This window comes from Oncorhynchus tshawytscha, unplaced genomic scaffold (assembly GCF_018296145.1).
Source record: "Oncorhynchus tshawytscha isolate Ot180627B unplaced genomic scaffold, Otsh_v2.0 Un_contig_4137_pilon_pilon, whole genome shotgun sequence".
NCBI lineage: Eukaryota > Metazoa > Chordata > Actinopteri > Salmoniformes > Salmonidae > Oncorhynchus > Oncorhynchus tshawytscha.
This window is the reverse complement of record NW_024609430.1, coordinates 48,870-67,227: the sequence shown is the minus strand read 5'-3', so window position 1 is coordinate 67,227 and position 18,358 is coordinate 48,870. Positions and strand designations below refer to the sequence as shown.

Sequence of the window (18,358 nt, the reverse complement as noted above, 5' to 3'; positions counted from 1 at the left end):
CAGTGTCAGTGTCAGTGTGTTGGCAGCAGCCACTCAATGTTAGTGGTGGCTGTTTAACAGTCTGATGGCCTTGAGATAGAAGCTGTTTTTCAGTCTCTCGGTCCCAGCTTCGATGCACCTGTACTGACCTCGCCTTCTGGATGATAGCGGGGTGAACAGGCAGTGGCTCGGGTGGTTGATGTCCTTGATGATCTTTATGGCCTTCCTGTAACATCGGGTGGTGTAGGTGTCCTGGAGGGCAGGTAGTTTGCCCCGGTGATGCGTTGTGCAGACCTCACTACCCTCTGGAGAGCCTTACGGTTGTGGGCGGAGCAGTTGCCGTACCAGGCGGTGATACAGCCCGCCAGGATGCTCTCGATCGTGCATCTGTAGAAGTTTGTGAGTGCTTTTGGTGACAAGCCGAATTTCTTCAGCCTCCTGAGGTTGAAGAGGCGCTGCTGCGCCTTCTTCACGATGCTGTCTGTGTGAGTGGACCAATTCAGTTTGTCTGTGATGTGTATGCCGAGGAACTTAAAACTTGCTACCCTCTCCACTACTGTTCAATCGATGTGGATAGGGGGGTGTTCCCTCTGCTGTTTCCTGAAGTCCACAATCATCTCCTTAGTTTTGTTGACGTTGAGTGTGAGGTTATTTTCCTGACACCACACTCCGAGGGCCCTCACCTCCTCCCTGTAGGCCGTCTCGTCGTTGTTGGTAATCAAGCCTACCACTGTTGTGTCGTCCGCAAACTTGATGATTGAGTTGGAGGCGTGCGGGCCACGCAGTCGTGGGTGAACAGGGAGTACAGGAGAGGGCTCAGAACGCACCCTTGTGGGGCCCCAGTGTTGAGGATCAGCGGGGAGGAGATGTTGTTGCCTACCCTCACCACCTGGGGGCGGCCCGTCAGGAAGTCCAGTACCCAGTTGCACAGGGCGGGGTCGAGACCCAGGGTCTTGAGCTTGATGACGAGCTTGGAGGGTACTATGGTGTTGAATGCCGAGCTGTAGTCGATGAACAGCATTCTCACATAGGTATTCCTCTTGTCCAGATGGGTTAGGGCAGTGTGCAGTGTGGTTGAGATTGCATCATCTGTGGACCTATTTGGGCGGTAAGCAAATTGGAGTGGGTCTAGGGTGTCAGGTAGGGTGGAGGTGATATGGTCCTTGACTAGTCTCTCAAAGCACTTCATGATGACGGAAGTGAGTGCTACGGGGCGGTAGTCGTTTAGCTCAGTTACCTTAGCTTTCTTGGGAACAGGAACAGTGGTGGCACTCTTGAAGCATGTGGGAACAGCAGACTGGTATCGGGATTGATTGAATATGTCCGTAAACACACCGACTAGCTGTTGTTATGGAGTCAGGGGATCCATCCAGGTAGTCTAGCTGTTGTTATGGAGTCAGGGGATCCAATCAGGTAGACTAGCTGTTGTTATAGAGTCAGGGGATCCATCCAGGTAGTCTAGCTGTTGTTATAGAGTCAGGGGATCCATCCAGGTAGTCTAGCTGTTGTTATGGAGTCAGGGGATCCAACCAGGTAGACTAGCTGTTGTTATGGAGTCAGGGGATCCAACCAGGTAGACTAGCTGTTGTTATGGAGTCAGGGGATCCAATCAGGTAGACTAGCTGTTGTTATGGAGTCAGGGGATCCAATCAGGTAGACTAGCTAATGGAGATCCAGGTCAAAGTAATAACAGATTGGACTGTTTAAATGCAACATGTTTGAACTCTGACCTCGGACAGTAAAAGCGTTGTCGTTGTTAATGGTTCCTCAACAATGTTCAGAAATATTGACTGTTCTGTTATTTCTTATTGTAGCTGAGTGAGCTGTGACTTACATCTAAAATGAGTCTCTCTGGGGAGAGAGAGGAGGGGACCACTGCCTCTAAAATGAGTCTCTCTGGGGAGAGAGAGGAGGAGACCACTGCCTCTAAAATGAGTCTCTCTGGGGAGAGAGAGGAGGGGACCACTGACTCTAAAATGAGTCTCTCTGGGGAGAGAGAGGAGGGGACCACTGCCTCTAAAATGAGTCTCTCTGGGGAGAGAGAGGAGACCACTGCCTCTAAAATGAGTCTCTCTGGGGAGAGAGAGGAGGAGACCACTGCCTCTAAAATGAGTCTCTCTGGGGAGACAGAGGAGGAGACCACTGCCTCTAAAATGAGTCTCTCTGGGGAGACAGAGGAGGAGACCACTGCCTCTAAAATGAGTCTCTCTGGGGAGACAGAGGAGGAGACCACCGCCTCTAACATGAGTCAAGACTCCAGTTTTAAGAGGTAAGAGATTAGTTGTAAATATATACAGTTCTCTTGGGATGTTACGACAACAAAGATGTTACTACAAACAACGACCACAGTTTTTTTCCCTCTCGGACATCGTTGCACACGCTGCCAGATGCTCTTCTCACTCCGGTGTCGACAAATCACTGTTAATCAGATATGAGGAGTTGGCGAGTCAAATTTGGTCAACTCTGAATCAGTAGCGGTGCGTGGGTAAAATCACTGGGGAAGCCAAGGCTCCCCCAAAAAGCCATATTTAAACCTATGTGTTGTGATCATTTCGTTGTTTGCTCTATAACCTGTTAATTCATATGCCTTGACACTGTGATATATACACTGATATATAGGACTAAAGGCTGAGACAATAAGACACTGTGATATATACACTGATATATAGGACTAAAGGCTGAGACAATAAGACACTGTGATATATACACTGATATATAGGACTAAAGGCTGAGACAATAAGACACTGTGATATATAGGACTAAAGGCTGAGACAATAAGACACTGTGATATAGGACTAAAGGCTGAGACAATAAGACACTGTGATATATAGGACTAAAGGCTGAGACAATAAGACACTGTGATGTATAGGACTAAAGGCTGAGACAATAAGACACTGTGATCTATAGGACTAAAGGCTGAGACAATAAGACACTGTGATATATAGGACTAAAGGCTGAGACAATAAGACACTGTGATGTATAGGACTAAAGGCTGAGACAATAAGACACTGTGATATATAGGACTAAAGGCTGAGACAATAAGACACTGTGATGTATAGGACTAAAGGCTGAGACAATAAGACACTGTGATATATAGGACTAAAGGCTGAGACAATAAGACACTGTGATGTATAGGACTAAAGGCTGAGACAATAAGACACCGTGATATATAGGACTAAAGGCTGAGACAATAAGACACTGATGTATAGGACTAAAGGCTGAGACAATAAGACACTGTGATGTATAGGACTAAAGGCTGAGACAATAAGACACTGATATATAGGACTAAAGGCTGAGACAATAAGACACTGTGATATATAGGACTAAAGGCTGAGACAATAAGACACTGTGATGTATAGGACTAAAGGCTGAGACAATAAGACACTGTGATGTATAGGACTAAAGGCTGAGACAATAAGACACTGTGATATATAGGACTAAAGGCTGAGACAATAAGACACCGTGATATATAGGACTAAAGGCTGAGACAATAAGACACTGTGATGTATAGGACTAAAGGCTGAGACAATAAGACACTGTGATGTATAGGACTAAAGGCTGAGACAATAAGACACTGATATATAGGACTAAAGGCTGAGACAATAAGACACTGATATATAGGACTAAAGGCTGAGACAATAAGACACTGATGTATAGGACTAAAGGCTGAGACAATAAGACACTGTGATATATAGGACTAAAGGCTGAGACAATAAGACACTGATATATAGGACTAAAGGCTGAGACAATAAGACACTGTGATATATAGGACTAAAGGCTGAGACAATAAGACACTGTATATAGGACTAAAGACTGAGAAAATAAGACACTGATATATAGGACTAAAGGCTGAGACAATAAGACACTGTGATATATAGGACTAAAGGCTGAGACAATAAGACACTGTGATATATAGGACTAAAGGCTGAGACAATAAGACACTGATATATAGGACTAAAGGCTGAGACAATAAGACACTGATATATAGGACTAAAGGCTGAGACAATAAGACACTGATATATAGGACTAAAGGCTGAGACAATAAGACACTGATATATAGGACTAAAGGCTGAGACAATAAGACACTGATATATAGGACTAAAGGCTGAGACAATAAGACACTGATATATAGGACTAAAGGCTGAGACAATAAGACACTGCGATATATAGGACTAAAGGCTGAGACAATAAGACACTGATATATAGGACTAAAGGCTGAGACAATAAGACACTGTGATATATAGGACTAAAGGCTGAGACAATAAGACACTGTGATATATAGGACTAAAGGCTGAGACAATAAGACACTGATATATAGGACTAAAGGCCTAGACAATAAGACACTGATATATAGGACTAAAGGCTGAGACAATAAGACACTGTGATGTATAGGACTAAAGGCTGAGACAATAAGACACTGTGATATATAGGACTAAAGGCTGAGACAATAAGACACTGTAATATATAGGACTAAAGGCTGAGACAATAATACACTGTGATGTATAGGACTAAAGGCTGAGACAATAAGACACTGTGATGTATAGGACTAAAGGCTGAGACAATAAGACACTGATATATAGGACTAAAGGCTGAGACAATAAGACACTCAAATATATAGGACTAAAGGCTGAGACAATAAGACACTGATATATAGGACTAAAGGCTGAGACAATAAGACACTGATATATAGGACTAAAGGCTGAGACAATAAGACACTGATATATAGGACTAAATGCTGAGACAATAAGACACTGATATATAGGACTAAAGGCTGAGACAATAAGACACTGTGATATATAGGACTAAAGGCTGAGACAATAAGACACTGTGATGTATAGGACTAAAGGCTGAGACAATAAGACACTGTGACATGTAGGACTAAAGGCTGAGACAATAAGACACTGGTATATAGGACTAAAGGCTGGGACAATAAGACACTGATATATAGGACTAAAGGCTGAGACAATAAGACACTGTGATGTATAGGACTAAAGGCTGAGACAATAAGACACTGTGATATATAGGACTAAAGGCTGAGACAATAAGACACTGATGTATAGGACTAAAGGCTGAGACAATAAGACACTGTGATATATAGGACTAAAGGCTGAGACAATAAGACACTGTGACATAGTACTAAAGGCTGAGGCAATAAGACACTGATATATAGGACTAAAGGCTGAGACAATAAGACACTGATATATAGGACTAAAGGCTGAGACAATAAGACACTGTGATGTATAGGACTAAAGGCTGAGACAATAAGACACTGTGATATATAGGACTAAAGGCTGAGACAATAAGACACTGTGATGTATAGGACTAAAGGCTGAGACAATAAGACACTGTGACATGTAGGACTAAAGGCTGAGACAATAAGACACTGGTATATAGGACTAAAGGCTGGGACAATAAGACACTGATATATAGGACTAAAGGCTGAGACAATGAGACACTGTGATATATAGGACTAAAGGCTGAGACAATGAGACACTGTGATATATAGGACTAAAGGCTGAGACAATAAGACACTGTAATATATAGGACTAAAGGCTGAGACAATAAGACACTGTGATGTATAGGACTAAAGGCTGAGACAATAAGACACTGTGATGTATAGGACTAAAGGCTGAGACAATAAGACACTGATATATAGGACTAAAGGCTGAGACAATAAGACACTGTGATATATAGGACTAAAGGCTGAGACAATAAGACACTGATATATAGGACTAAAGGCTGAGACAATAAGACACTGATATATAGGACTAAAGGCTGAGACAATAAGACACTGATATATAGGACTAAAGGCTGAGACAATAAGACACTGTGATATATAGGACTAAAGGCTGAGACAATAAGACACTGATATATAGGACTAAAGGCTGAGACAATAAGACACTGATATATAGGACTAAAGGCTGAGACAATAAGACACTGTGATATATAGGACTAAAGGCTGAGACAATAAGACACTGTGATGTATAGGACTAAAGGCTGAGACAATAAGACACTGTGACATGTAGGACTAAAGCTGAGACAATAAGACACTGTATATAGGACTAAAGGCTGGGACAATAAGACACTGATATATAGGACTAAAGGCTGAGACAATAAGACACTGTGATATATAGTACTAAAGGCTGAGACAATAAGACACTGTGATATATAGGACTAAAGGCTGAGACAATAAGACACCGTGATATATAGGACTAAAGGCTGAGACAATAAGACACTGTGATGTATAGGACTAAAGGCTGAGACAATAAGACACTGTGATGTATAGGACTAAAGGCTGAGACAATAAGACACTGATATATAGGACTAAAGGCTGAGACAATAAGACACTGTGATATATAGGACTAAAGGCTGAGACAATAAGACACTGATATATAGGACTAAAGGCTGAGACAATAAGACACTGTGATATATAGAACTAAAGGCTGAGACAATAAGACACTGATATATAGGACTAAAGGCCGAGACAATAAGACACTGATATATAGGACTAAAGGCTGAGACAATAAGACACTGATATATAGGACTAAAGGCTGAGACAATAAGACACTGATATATAGGACTAAAGGCTGAGACAATAAGACACTGTGATGTATAGGACTAAAGGCTGAGACAATAAGACACTGTGATGTATAGGACTAAAGGCTGAGACAATAAGACACTGATATATAGGACTAAAGGCTGAGACAATAAGACACTGATATATAGGACTAAAGGCTGAGACAATAAGACACCGTGATGTATAGGACTAAAGGCTGAGACAATAAGACACTGTGATCTATAGGACTAAAGGCTGAGACAATAAGACACTGTGATATATAGGACTAAAGGCTGAGACAATAAGACACTGTGATATATAGGACTAAAGGCTGAGACAATAAGACACTGATATATAGGACTAAAGACTGAGAAAATAAGACACTGATATATAGGACTAAAGGCTGAGACAATAAGACACTGTGATATATAGGACTAAAGGCTGAGACAATAAGACACTGATATATAGGACTAAAGGCTGAGACAATAAGACACTGATATATAGGACTAAAGGCTGAGACAATAAGACACTGATATATAGGACTAAAGGCTGAGACAATAAGACACTGATATATAGGACTAAAGGCTGAGACAATAAGACACTGATATATAGGACTAAAGGCTGAGACAATAAGACACTGATATATAGGACTAAAGGCTGAGACAATAAGACACTGATATATAGGACTAAAGGCTGAGACAATAAGACACTGCGATATATAGGACTAAAGGCTGAGACAATAAGACACTGATATATAGGACTAAAGGCTGAGACAATAAGACACTGTGATATATAGGACTAAAGGCTGAGACAATAAGACACTGTGATATATAGGACTAAAGGCTGAGACAATAAGACACTGATATATAGGACTAAAGGCCTAGACAATAAGACACTGATATATAGGACTAAAGGCTGAGACAATAAGACACTGTGATGTATAGGACTAAAGGCTGAGACAATAAGACACTGTGATATATAGGACTAAAGGCTGAGACAATAAGACACTGTAATATATAGGACTAAAGGCTGAGACAATAAGACACTGTGATGTATAGGACTAAAGGCTGAGACAATAAGACACTGTGATGTATAGGACTAAAGGCTGAGACAATAAGACACTGATATATAGGACTAAAGGCTGAGACAATAAGACACTGTGATATATAGGACTAAAGGCTGAGACAATAAGACACTGATATATAGGACTAAAGGCCGAGACAATAAGACACTGATATATAGGACTAAAGGCTGAGACAATAAGACACTGATATATAGGACTAAAGGCTGAGACAATAAGACACTGATATATAGGACTAAAGGCTGAGACAATAAGACACTGTGATATATAGGACTAAAGGCTGAGACAATAAGACACTGTGATGTATAGGACTAAAGGCTGAGACAATAAGACACTGTGACATGTAGGACTAAAGGCTGAGACAATAAGACACTGGTATATAGGACTAAAGGCTGGGACAATAAGACACTGATATATAGGACTAAAGGCTGAGACAATAAGACACTGTGATGTATAGGACTAAAGGCTGAGACAATAAGACACTGATATATAGGACTAAAGGCTGAGACAATAAGACACTGATGTATAGGACTAAAGGCTGAGACAATAAGACACTGTGATATATAGGACTAAAGGCTGAGACAATAAGACACTGTGACATAGTACTAAAGGCTGAGACAATAAGACACTGATATATAGGACTAAAGGCTGAGACAATAAGACACTGATATATAGGACTAAAGGCTGAGACAATAAGACACTGTGATGTATAGGACTAAAGGCTGAGACAATAAGACACTGTGATATATAGGACTAAAGGCTGAGACAATAAGACACTGTGATGTATAGGACTAAAGGCTGAGACAATAAGACACTGTGATATATAGGACTAAAGGCCTAGACAATAAGACACTGATATATAGGACTAAAGGCTGAGACAATAAGACACTGATATATAGGACTAAAGGCTGAGACAATAAGACACTGATATATAGGACTAAAGGCTGAGACAATAAGACACTGTGATATATAGGACTAAAGGCTGAGACAATAAGACACTGATATATAGGACTAAAGGCTGAGACAATAAGACACTGTGATATATAGGACTAAAGGCTGAGACAATAAGACACTGTGATATATAGGACTAAAGGCTGAGACAATAAGACACTGTGATGTATAGGACTAAAGGCTGAGACAATAAGACACTGTGATATATAGGACTAAAGGCTGAGACAATAAGACACTGATATATAGGACTAAAGGCTGAGACAATAAGACACTGTGATATATAGGACTAAAGGCTGAGACAATAAGACACTGTGATATATAGGACTAAAGGCTGAGACAATAAGACACTGTGATATATACACTGATATATAGGACTAAAGGCTGAGACAATAAGACACTGTAATATATAGGACTAAAGGCTGAGACAATAAGACACTGTGATGTATAGGACTAAAGGCTGAGACAATAAGACACTGTGATGTATAGGACTAAAGGCTGAGACAATAAGACACTGATATATAGGACTAAAGGCTGAGACAATAAGACACTGTGATATATAGGACTAAAGGCTGAGACAATAAGACACTGATATATAGGACTAAAGGCTGAGACAATAAGACACTGTGATATATAGACTAAAGGCTGAGACAATAAGACACTGATATATAGGACTAAAGGCCGAGACAATAAGACACTGATATATAGGACTAAAGGCTGAGACAATAAGACACTGATATATAGGACTAAAGGCCGAGACAATAAGACACTGATATATAGGACTAAAGGCTGAGACAATAAGACACTGATATATAGGACTAAAGGCTGAGACAATAAGACACTGTGATGTATAGGACTAAAGGCTGAGACAATAAGACACTGTGACATGTAGGACTAAAGGCTGAGACAATAAGACACTGATATATAGGACTAAAGGCTGAGACAATAAGACACTGATATATAGGACTAAAGGCTGAGACAATAAGACACTGTGATATATAGGACTAAAGGCTGAGACAATAAGACACTGTGATATATAGGACTAAAGGCTGAGACAATAAGACACTGATATATAGGACTAAAGGCTGAGACAATAAGACACTGATATATAGGACTAAAGGCTGAGACAATAAGACACTGTGATATATAGGACTAAAGGCTGAGACCATAAGACACTGTGATGTATAGGACTAAAGGCTGAGACAATAAGACACTGACATGTAGGACTAAAGGCTGAGACAATAAGACACTGGTATATAGGACTAAAGGCTGGGACAATAAGACACTGTGATATATAGGACTAAAGGCTGAGACAATAAGACACTGATATATAGGACTAAAGGCTGAGACAATGAGACACTGTGATATATAGGACTAAAGGCTGAGACAATAAGACACTGTAATATATAGGACTAAAGGCTGAGACAATAAGACACTGTGATGTATAGGACTAAAGGCTGAGACAATAAGACACTGTGATGTATAGGACTAAAGGCTGAGACAATAAGACACTGATATATAGGACTAATGGCTGAGACAATAAGACACTGTGATATATAGGACTAAAGGCTGAGACAATAAGACACTGATATATAGGACTAAAGGCTGAGACAATAAGACACTGTGATATATAGAACTAAAGGCTGAGACAATAAGACACTGATATATAGGACTAAAGGCCGAGACAATAAGACACTGATATATAGGACTAAAGGCTGAGACAATAAGACACTGATATATAGGACTAAAGGCTGAGACAATAAGACACTGATATATAGGACTAAAGGCTGAGACAATAAGACACTGTGATATATAGGACTAAAGGCTGAGACAATAAGACACTGTGACGTATAGGACTAAAGGCTGAGACAATAAGACACTGTGACATGTAGGACTAAAGGCTGAGACAATAAGACATGGTATATAGGACTAAAGGCTGGGACAATAAGACACTGATATATAGGACTAAAGGCTGAGACAATAAGACACTGTGATGTATAGGACTAAAGGCTGAGACAATAAGACACTGTGATATATAGGACTAAAGGCTGAGACAATAAGACACTGATGTATAGGACTAAAGGCTGAGACAATAAGACACTGTGATATATAGGACTAAAGGCTGAGACAATAAGACACTGTGACATATAGGACTAAAGGCTGAGACAATAAGACACTGACTAAAGGCTGAGACAATAAGACACTGTGATGTATAGGACTAAAGGCTGAGACAATAAGACACCGTGATATATAGGACTAAAGGCTGAGACAATAAGACACTGCGATATATAGGACTAAAGGCTGAGACAATAAGACACTGTGATATATAGGACTAAAGGCTGAGACAATAAGACACTGATATATAGGACTAAAGGCTGAGACAATAAGACACTGATATATAGGACTAAAGGCTGAGACAATAAGACACTGATATATAGGACTAAAGGCTGAGACAATAAGACACTGTGATATATAGGACTAAAGGCTGAGACAATAAGACACTGATGTATAGGACTAAAGGCTGAGACAATAAGACACTGTGATGTATAGGACTAAAGGCTGAGACAATAAGACACTGATATATAGGACTAAAGGCTGATACAATAAGACACTGATATATAGGACTAAAGGCCTAGACAATAAGACACTGATATATAGGACTAAAGGCTGAGACAATAAGACACTGTGATGTATAGGACTAAAGGCTGAGACAATAAGACACTGATATATAGGACTAAAGGCTGAGACAATAAGACACTGATATATAGGACTAAAGGCTGAGACAATAAGACACTGTGGCAGAATAAATTCAACCACTCCTTTTGTTTTATCACAAAACCGGATAGAAGTCCACAAAGCATATGGCATGTAATAGACACTTACATGACCTACAGCAGGTCATGTTTCTGACATTTTCTGACTACTATACTATTGATTTAGAACCACAGAGTTACACCAAGTCACAAAGAAAACAGGAGCTGCCTCCACTATTCCAACACCAGTTCAACCAAAAATAATTTAGTCCAATCAGCATAAGCTAAATATGATGTGTGTGTGTGTATGTGTGTGTGTGTGTGTGTGTGTGCAAGTAGAAAGTTAATGTTAACTCACCCTACTTGTAATGAAACACAAATTCCATCCTCTCTTTCATGTTTATTGAACCGGTCTATCACTCTGTCACACAGTACCCACTTTTATGAATCAATGGTTGGATCAGAATCACCGTTATAATCATTAGCCATTACGGAGAATTAAGTAAAACCACAAGTCCAAATCCCTATCTCCATCCATGGCTAATTTAGGAAAGGGCAAGACTTACCTAGCTGGCAAGCAAGCCACAACGAGGTGCAACAATTCAAGTTCTTCTGTCAGTGAAATGTGCTCTCAATGGGATTTGATAGGAGTGAAGCCCAATCCAAACTGGCTTCCCTTGACACTGTTTTTTGTGCGCCAGGACCAATCACAGTTAAACTCACTCAGTTTAGCTCAACGCTGATTGGCTACTTTTTGTATACTTTTTTTATCAAGGAATGCCAGATGCTCTCTGGCTTCCCTTGTCTTCAATGCTATAGAGTACACAGTGGCAGAATACCTGACCACCGTGACTGACCCAAACTTAAGGAAATCTTTGATTATGTACAGACTCAGTGAGCATAGCCTTGCTATTGGGAAAGGCCACCGTAGGCAGACCTGGCTCTCAAGGGAAGACAGGCTATGTTAGCTCACTGCCCACAAAATGAGGTGGAAACACCAACAAACACCATTGTAAATACAACCCATATTTATGCTTATTTATTTTCCCTTTTGTACTTCAACTATTTGCACATTGTTATAACACATAATATGACATTTAAAATGTATATTCCTTTGAAACATGTGAGTGTAATGTGTACTGTTAATTTTTATTGATTATTTCACTTTAATTTATTATCTACAGTGCCTTGCGAAAGTATTCGGCCCCCTTGAACTTTGCAACCTTTTGCCACATTTCAGGCTTCAAACATAAAGATATAAAACTGTATTTTTTGGTGAAGAATCAACAACAAGTGGGACACAATCATGAAGTGGAACGACATTTATTGGATATTTCAAACTTTTTTAACAAATCAAAAACTGAAAAATTGGGCGTGCAAAATTATTCAGCCCCCTTAAGTTAATACTTTGTAGCGCCACCTTTTGCTGCGATTACAGCTGTAAGTCGCTTGGGGTATGTCTCTATCAGTTTTGCACATCGAGAGACTGAAATTTTTGAAGAGTGAAGAGTGAAGAGGAGGATGACACAATCTGTGTGAGAGGAAGGGTATCTGATTTCATTGGTCCTCAACTAGTGGCTCAGACACTTCATTCAGGATAAGTGGAGTTAGCTTACCTAAATGAAGAGTTTGGGGTTCGACTAGCCATGTGCGACACACAGTTATAAGCCTACTAGACTTAGCAGCGGGCGTATACACCATCATAGTATGGATGAAGTCGGACCTGGAATGTGAAGCTAATTGAAGATGGCTAGCTATCTGAAGCTGGCTAGCTTCCCGACGCTGCATAGCTACCTGAAGCTGCATAGCTACCTGAAGCTGGCTAGCTTTATAAAAGACAGAGTAGATACCACTCAGTGCTGCTGTTTTCCCAAATGCGGATTCATTTAAAAAGATACATCAGGACTTATACAGTAGATGGTCCACTATACAGTTGTTAAAATGAAGTTGATGAGATATTGATGAGGTGATCTGTCTCCCTGTTTTGTTCAGTGTCCAGAAGCCCAGAGCAGAGTCACCTACAACCAGCCTGCTATCAATGAAGAGTGATCAGTCACCTGCTTTCAGCCAGGAACCATTACCAGATGACAATAAGGAAGTGGAGAGTTTGGACAGTGAGGATGTATTAAAGATCACACACAACCTTCTGGACAGAAGAAGTAAGACGGTGTTTCATACAATATCACAAAGAATGGTACAAAGGCCATTATAAAACACATTAACTGATGAGTCCCAACTCTCATTGTTTTCCTACAGGTGAAACTCTGCTGACAGTCCAACAAGACATCAAGGCTAAACTGAAACACAAGTATCAACACATATCTGAAGGATTTGGACACCATGGAAACCAAAGTCTGTTCAAGGACATCTACACAGAGCTCTACATCACAGAGGGTGGAAGTGGAGGGCTCAATAATGAACATGAGGTTAGACAGATAGAGATGGCATCCAAGAAACAAACCACACAAGAGACACCAATCAAATGCAACGACATCTTCAAGTCTTTACCTGGACAAGACAAACCTTTCAGAACTGTGCTGACCAAAGGAATCGCTGGCATTGGAAAAACTGTCTCTGTGCAGAAGGTCATCCTTGACTGGGCAGAGGGAAAAGCAAATCAGGACGTTCATTTCATGTTTCCTCTTCCTTTCCGTGATCTGAACCTGAAAAAGGACCAATACAGTCTGATGCAACTTCTTTCCCACTACTTCCCAGAGCTGAAAGAGATTGACAGCATTGAAGATGGTGAAACCAAAACTGTTTTCATTTTTGATGGTCTGGATGAGTGTCGACTTCCTCTAGACTTCAAAAACAATGAGAAGTGCTGTGATGTCACGAAGCCAACCTCAGTGGACATGCTTCTGACAAACCTCATCGAGGGGAATCTGCTTCCCTCTGCTCTCCTCTGGATAACCACACGGCCTGCAGCAGCCAATCAGATCCCTCCTGAGTGTGTTGACCAGGTGACAGAGGTACGAGGGTTCAATGATCCACAGAAGGAGGAGTACTTCAGGAAGAAAATCACAGATCAGAATCTGGCCAATGAAATCATCAAACACATGAAGACATCAAGGAGCCTCCACATCATGTGCCACATACCAGTCTTCTGTTGGATATCAGCCACTGTCCTTGAGATGATGCTGAACGAGGCAGAGAAGGATGAAGTCCCCAAAACTCTGACACAGATGTACTCACACTTCATGCTCATCCAAATCATTGTGAAGAACAAGAAGTACAACAAAGTCACAGAGACAAACCCCAAGGAACTGTCTCAGTCAGACAAAGAGATGATCCTGAAACTGGCAAAGCTGGCTTTCCAACAGCTGCAGAAGGGCAACCTGATCTTCTATGAGGAGGACCTGAGAGAGTGTGGCCTTGATGTCATAGAGGCATCAGAGTACTCAGCATTGTGTACAGAGATCTTTAAAGAAGAATCTGGGCTGTACCAAGACAAGGTCTACAGTTTTGTGCATCTGAGCATTCAGGAGTTTCTAGCAGCAGTGCATGCTTTAGAATCATGTCTGGACAAGAAGGAAAATGTTTTCTCCCCTACTAGTGATGATGAAGAGAAGGAGTCAATCCAGTTGTCTGACTTACACAGGAGAGCAGTGGACCAGGCCTTGAAGAGTGAGAATGGACACCTGGACCTGTTCCTCCGCTTCCTTCTGGGTCTCTCACTGGAGTCCAATCAGAATCTGTTACGAGGCCTTCTGACACAGACAGGAAGTACCACACAGAGGAATAAGAAAACAGTTGAGAGAACAGTCAGGTACCTTTCAGACATCCTCGAGGAGGAATCCTCACCAGAAAGGATCATCAACTTGTTCCACTGTCTGAATGAACTTGGTTCCAACTCTCTAGTTGAAGACATGCAGACCTCCCTACGATCAGGAACTCTTTCAGAAACAAGACTAAAACCTGACCAATGTTCAGCCCTGGCCTACCTGTTACTGATATCAGAGGAGGTGCTGGAGGAGTTTGACCTCAAGACATACAACACATCAGAGGAAGGTTATCAGAGGTTGCTGCCGGTAGTGAAAACCTGTAAGAGAGCACTGTAAGTTCTGTTATTGAGTTGATGTGTATACAGTATCATTATAATGAAGGATTTGTATATCTAACAGATTATCTCCTCTCTCCAGACTGGATCACTGTGAACTCACATATAAATCCTGTGAGACTCTGGCCTCAGCTCTGCAGACACCAAACTCCCCCCTGAGAGAACTGGACCTCAGCTTCAATGACCTGGGAGGTAGAGGAGTGGAGCTGCTCTGTGATGGACTAACCAGTCCACTCTGCAACATACAGACACTAGTGTGAGTTAAATATCTTCAGTATGAGTTATTATGTGGATGTTTTATACGTGTTAATCATGTGATCTTCTCCCCTCTAGTCTTGGTCAGTGTGGTCTGACAGAGGGTTGCTGTTCAGATCTGGCCTCAGTCTTGAGTTCACCCAACTCACAACTGAAACAACTGGAGCTGAGAGACAATGACCTGCAGGACTCAGGAGTTACACTGCTGTCTGCTGGACTGGAGGATCCAGACTGTAAACTACACACACTGGGGTAAGTACAGCTGTTTCAGTCAGGTCGGTACTGAGCTGAGTTACACTGCTGTCTGCTGGACTGGAGGATCCAGACTGTAAACTACACACACTGAGGTGCGTGTGTGTGTGTGTGTGTGTTGCAAGCGTTCAAGTTTGTCCTCTACTCCCCTCTAGTCTAGGTCAGTGTGGTCTGACAGAGGGTTGCTGTTCAGATCTGGCCTCAGTCCTGAGTTCACCCAACTCACAACTGAAACAACTTGAGCTGAGAGACAACGACCTGCAGGACTCAGGAGTTACACTGCTGTCTGCTGGACTGGAGGATCCAGACTGTAAACTACACACACTGGGGTAAGTACAGCTGTTTCAGTCAGGTCGGTACTGAGCTTGGTAAAACAGGAGACACTGTAGTCCCATCCGATGATACCCCCGGACATTGCTCCAGTGCCTTTTTCCGTTCACCTTCACACTCCTGGGCCAGACTACACTCAATCATATGACCCACTGAAGAGTCTTCAGTAAAGACTTAAAGGTTGAGACCGAGTTTGCGTCTCTCACATGGGTAGGCAGACCATTCCATAAAAATTGAGCTCTATAGGAGAAAGCCCTGCCTCCAGCTGTTTGCTTAGAAATTCTAGGGACAATTAGGAGGCCTGCGTCTTGTGACCGTAGCGTATGTGTAGGTATGTACGGCAGGACCAAATCAGAGAGATAGATAGGAGCATGCCCATGTAATGCTTTGTAGGTTAGCAGTAAAACCTTGAAATCAGCCCTTGCCTTAACAGGAAGCCAGTGTAGGGAGGCACTGGAGTAATATGATCACGTTTTTGGGTTCTAGTCAGAATACTAGCAGCCGTATTTAGCAATAACTAAAGTTGATTTAGTGCTTTATCCGGGTAGCCGGAAAGTAGAGCAAAGCAGTAGTCTAACCTAGAAGTGACAAAAGCATGAATACATTTTTCTGCATCATTTTTGGACCGAAAATTTCTCATTTTTGCAATGTTATGTAGATGGAAAAAAGCTGTCCTTGAAACAGTCTTGATATGTTTCTCAAAAGAGAGATCAGGGTCCAGAGTAACGCCGAGGTCCTTCACAGTTTTATTTGAGACGACTGTACAACCATCAAGATGAATTGTCAGATCCAACAGAAGATCTCGTTGTTTCTTGGGACCTAGAACAAGCATCTCTGTTTTGTCCAAGTTTAGAAGTAGAACATTTGCCGCCATCCACTTCCTTATGTCTGAAACACAGGCTTCCAGGGAGGGCAATTTTGGGGCTTCACCATGTTTCATCGAAATGCACAGCTGTGTATCATCCACATAGCAGTGAAAGTTAACATTTTGTTTTCGAATTACATCCCCAAGAGGTAAAATATATAGTGAAAACAATAGTGGTCCTAAAACAGAACCTTGAGGAACACTGAAATTTACAGTTGACTTGTCAGAGGACAAACCATTCACAGAGACAAACTGATATCATTCCGACAGATAATAAGATCTAAACTAGGCCAGAACTTGTCCGTGTAGACCAATTTGGGTTTCCAATCTGTCCAAAAGAATGTGGTGATCGATGGTATCAAAAGCAGCACTAAGGTCTAGGAGCACGAGGACAGATGCAGAGCCTCGGTCTGACGCCATTATTAAAAGGTAATTTACCGCCTTCACAAGTGCAGTCTCAGTGCTACAATGGGGTCTAAAACCAGACTGAAGCATTTAGTATACATTGTTTGTCTTCAGGAAGGCAGTGAATTGCGGCGCAACAGCATTTTCAAATTTTTTGAGAGGAATGGGAGATTCGATATAGGCTGATTTAGTTTTTTATATTTTCTGGGTCAAGGTTTGGCTTTTTCAAGAGAGACTTTATTACTGCCACTTTTAGTGAGTTTGGTACACATCCGGTGGATAGAGAGCCGTTAATTATGTTCAACATAGGAGGGCCAAGCACAGGAAGCAGCTCTTTCAGTAGTTTAGTTGGAATAGGGTCCAGTATGGAGCTTGAAGGTTTAGAGGCCATGATTATTTTCATAATTGTGTCAAGAGATATAGTACTAAAACACTTGAGTGTCTCTCTTGATCCTAGGTCCTGGCAGAGTTGTGCAGAGCTTTGGAGGAATACGCAGATTTAAAGAGGAGTCCGTATTTTGATTTCTAATGATCATGATCTTTTCCTTAAAGAAGTTCATGAATTTATCACTGCTGAAGTGAAAGCCATCCTCTCTTGGGAATGCTGCTTTTTAGTTAGCTTTGCGACAGTATCAAAAATAAATATGTTGTGTGTCTCTCTGCAGGCTGACTGGCTGTCTGGTCACAGAGGTGGGCTGTGCTGCTCTGTCTTCAGCTCTGAGGTCAAACCCCTCCCACCTGAAAGAGCTGGACCTGAGCTACAATCACCCAGGAGACTCTGCAGGGGGGCTGCTTTCAGCTGCTCTGGTGGATCCCACATATAAACTGATGAAGCTGAAGTAAGTCAGAATAGATGTCCTAATAGTGTGAGCAG

The 18,358-nt window shown here is 41.5% G+C and overlaps 1 protein-coding gene across 1 annotated transcript in view; it reads left to right on the top strand.

Annotated features, from left to right (window-relative positions):
- Positions 1-2,098: 2,098 nt before the first annotated feature.
- LOC112240604 (NACHT, LRR and PYD domains-containing protein 5) overlaps positions 2,099-18,358 on the top strand; it is a 54,155-nt gene continuing 37,895 nt past the window's right edge. The window contains 2 exon segments of the mRNA XM_042315270.1: positions 2,099-2,248; positions 13,310-13,476. Of these exon segments, the coding sequence (XP_042171204.1) occupies positions 2,133-2,248; positions 13,310-13,476 (283 nt within the window). The 5' untranslated portion in view covers positions 2,099-2,132.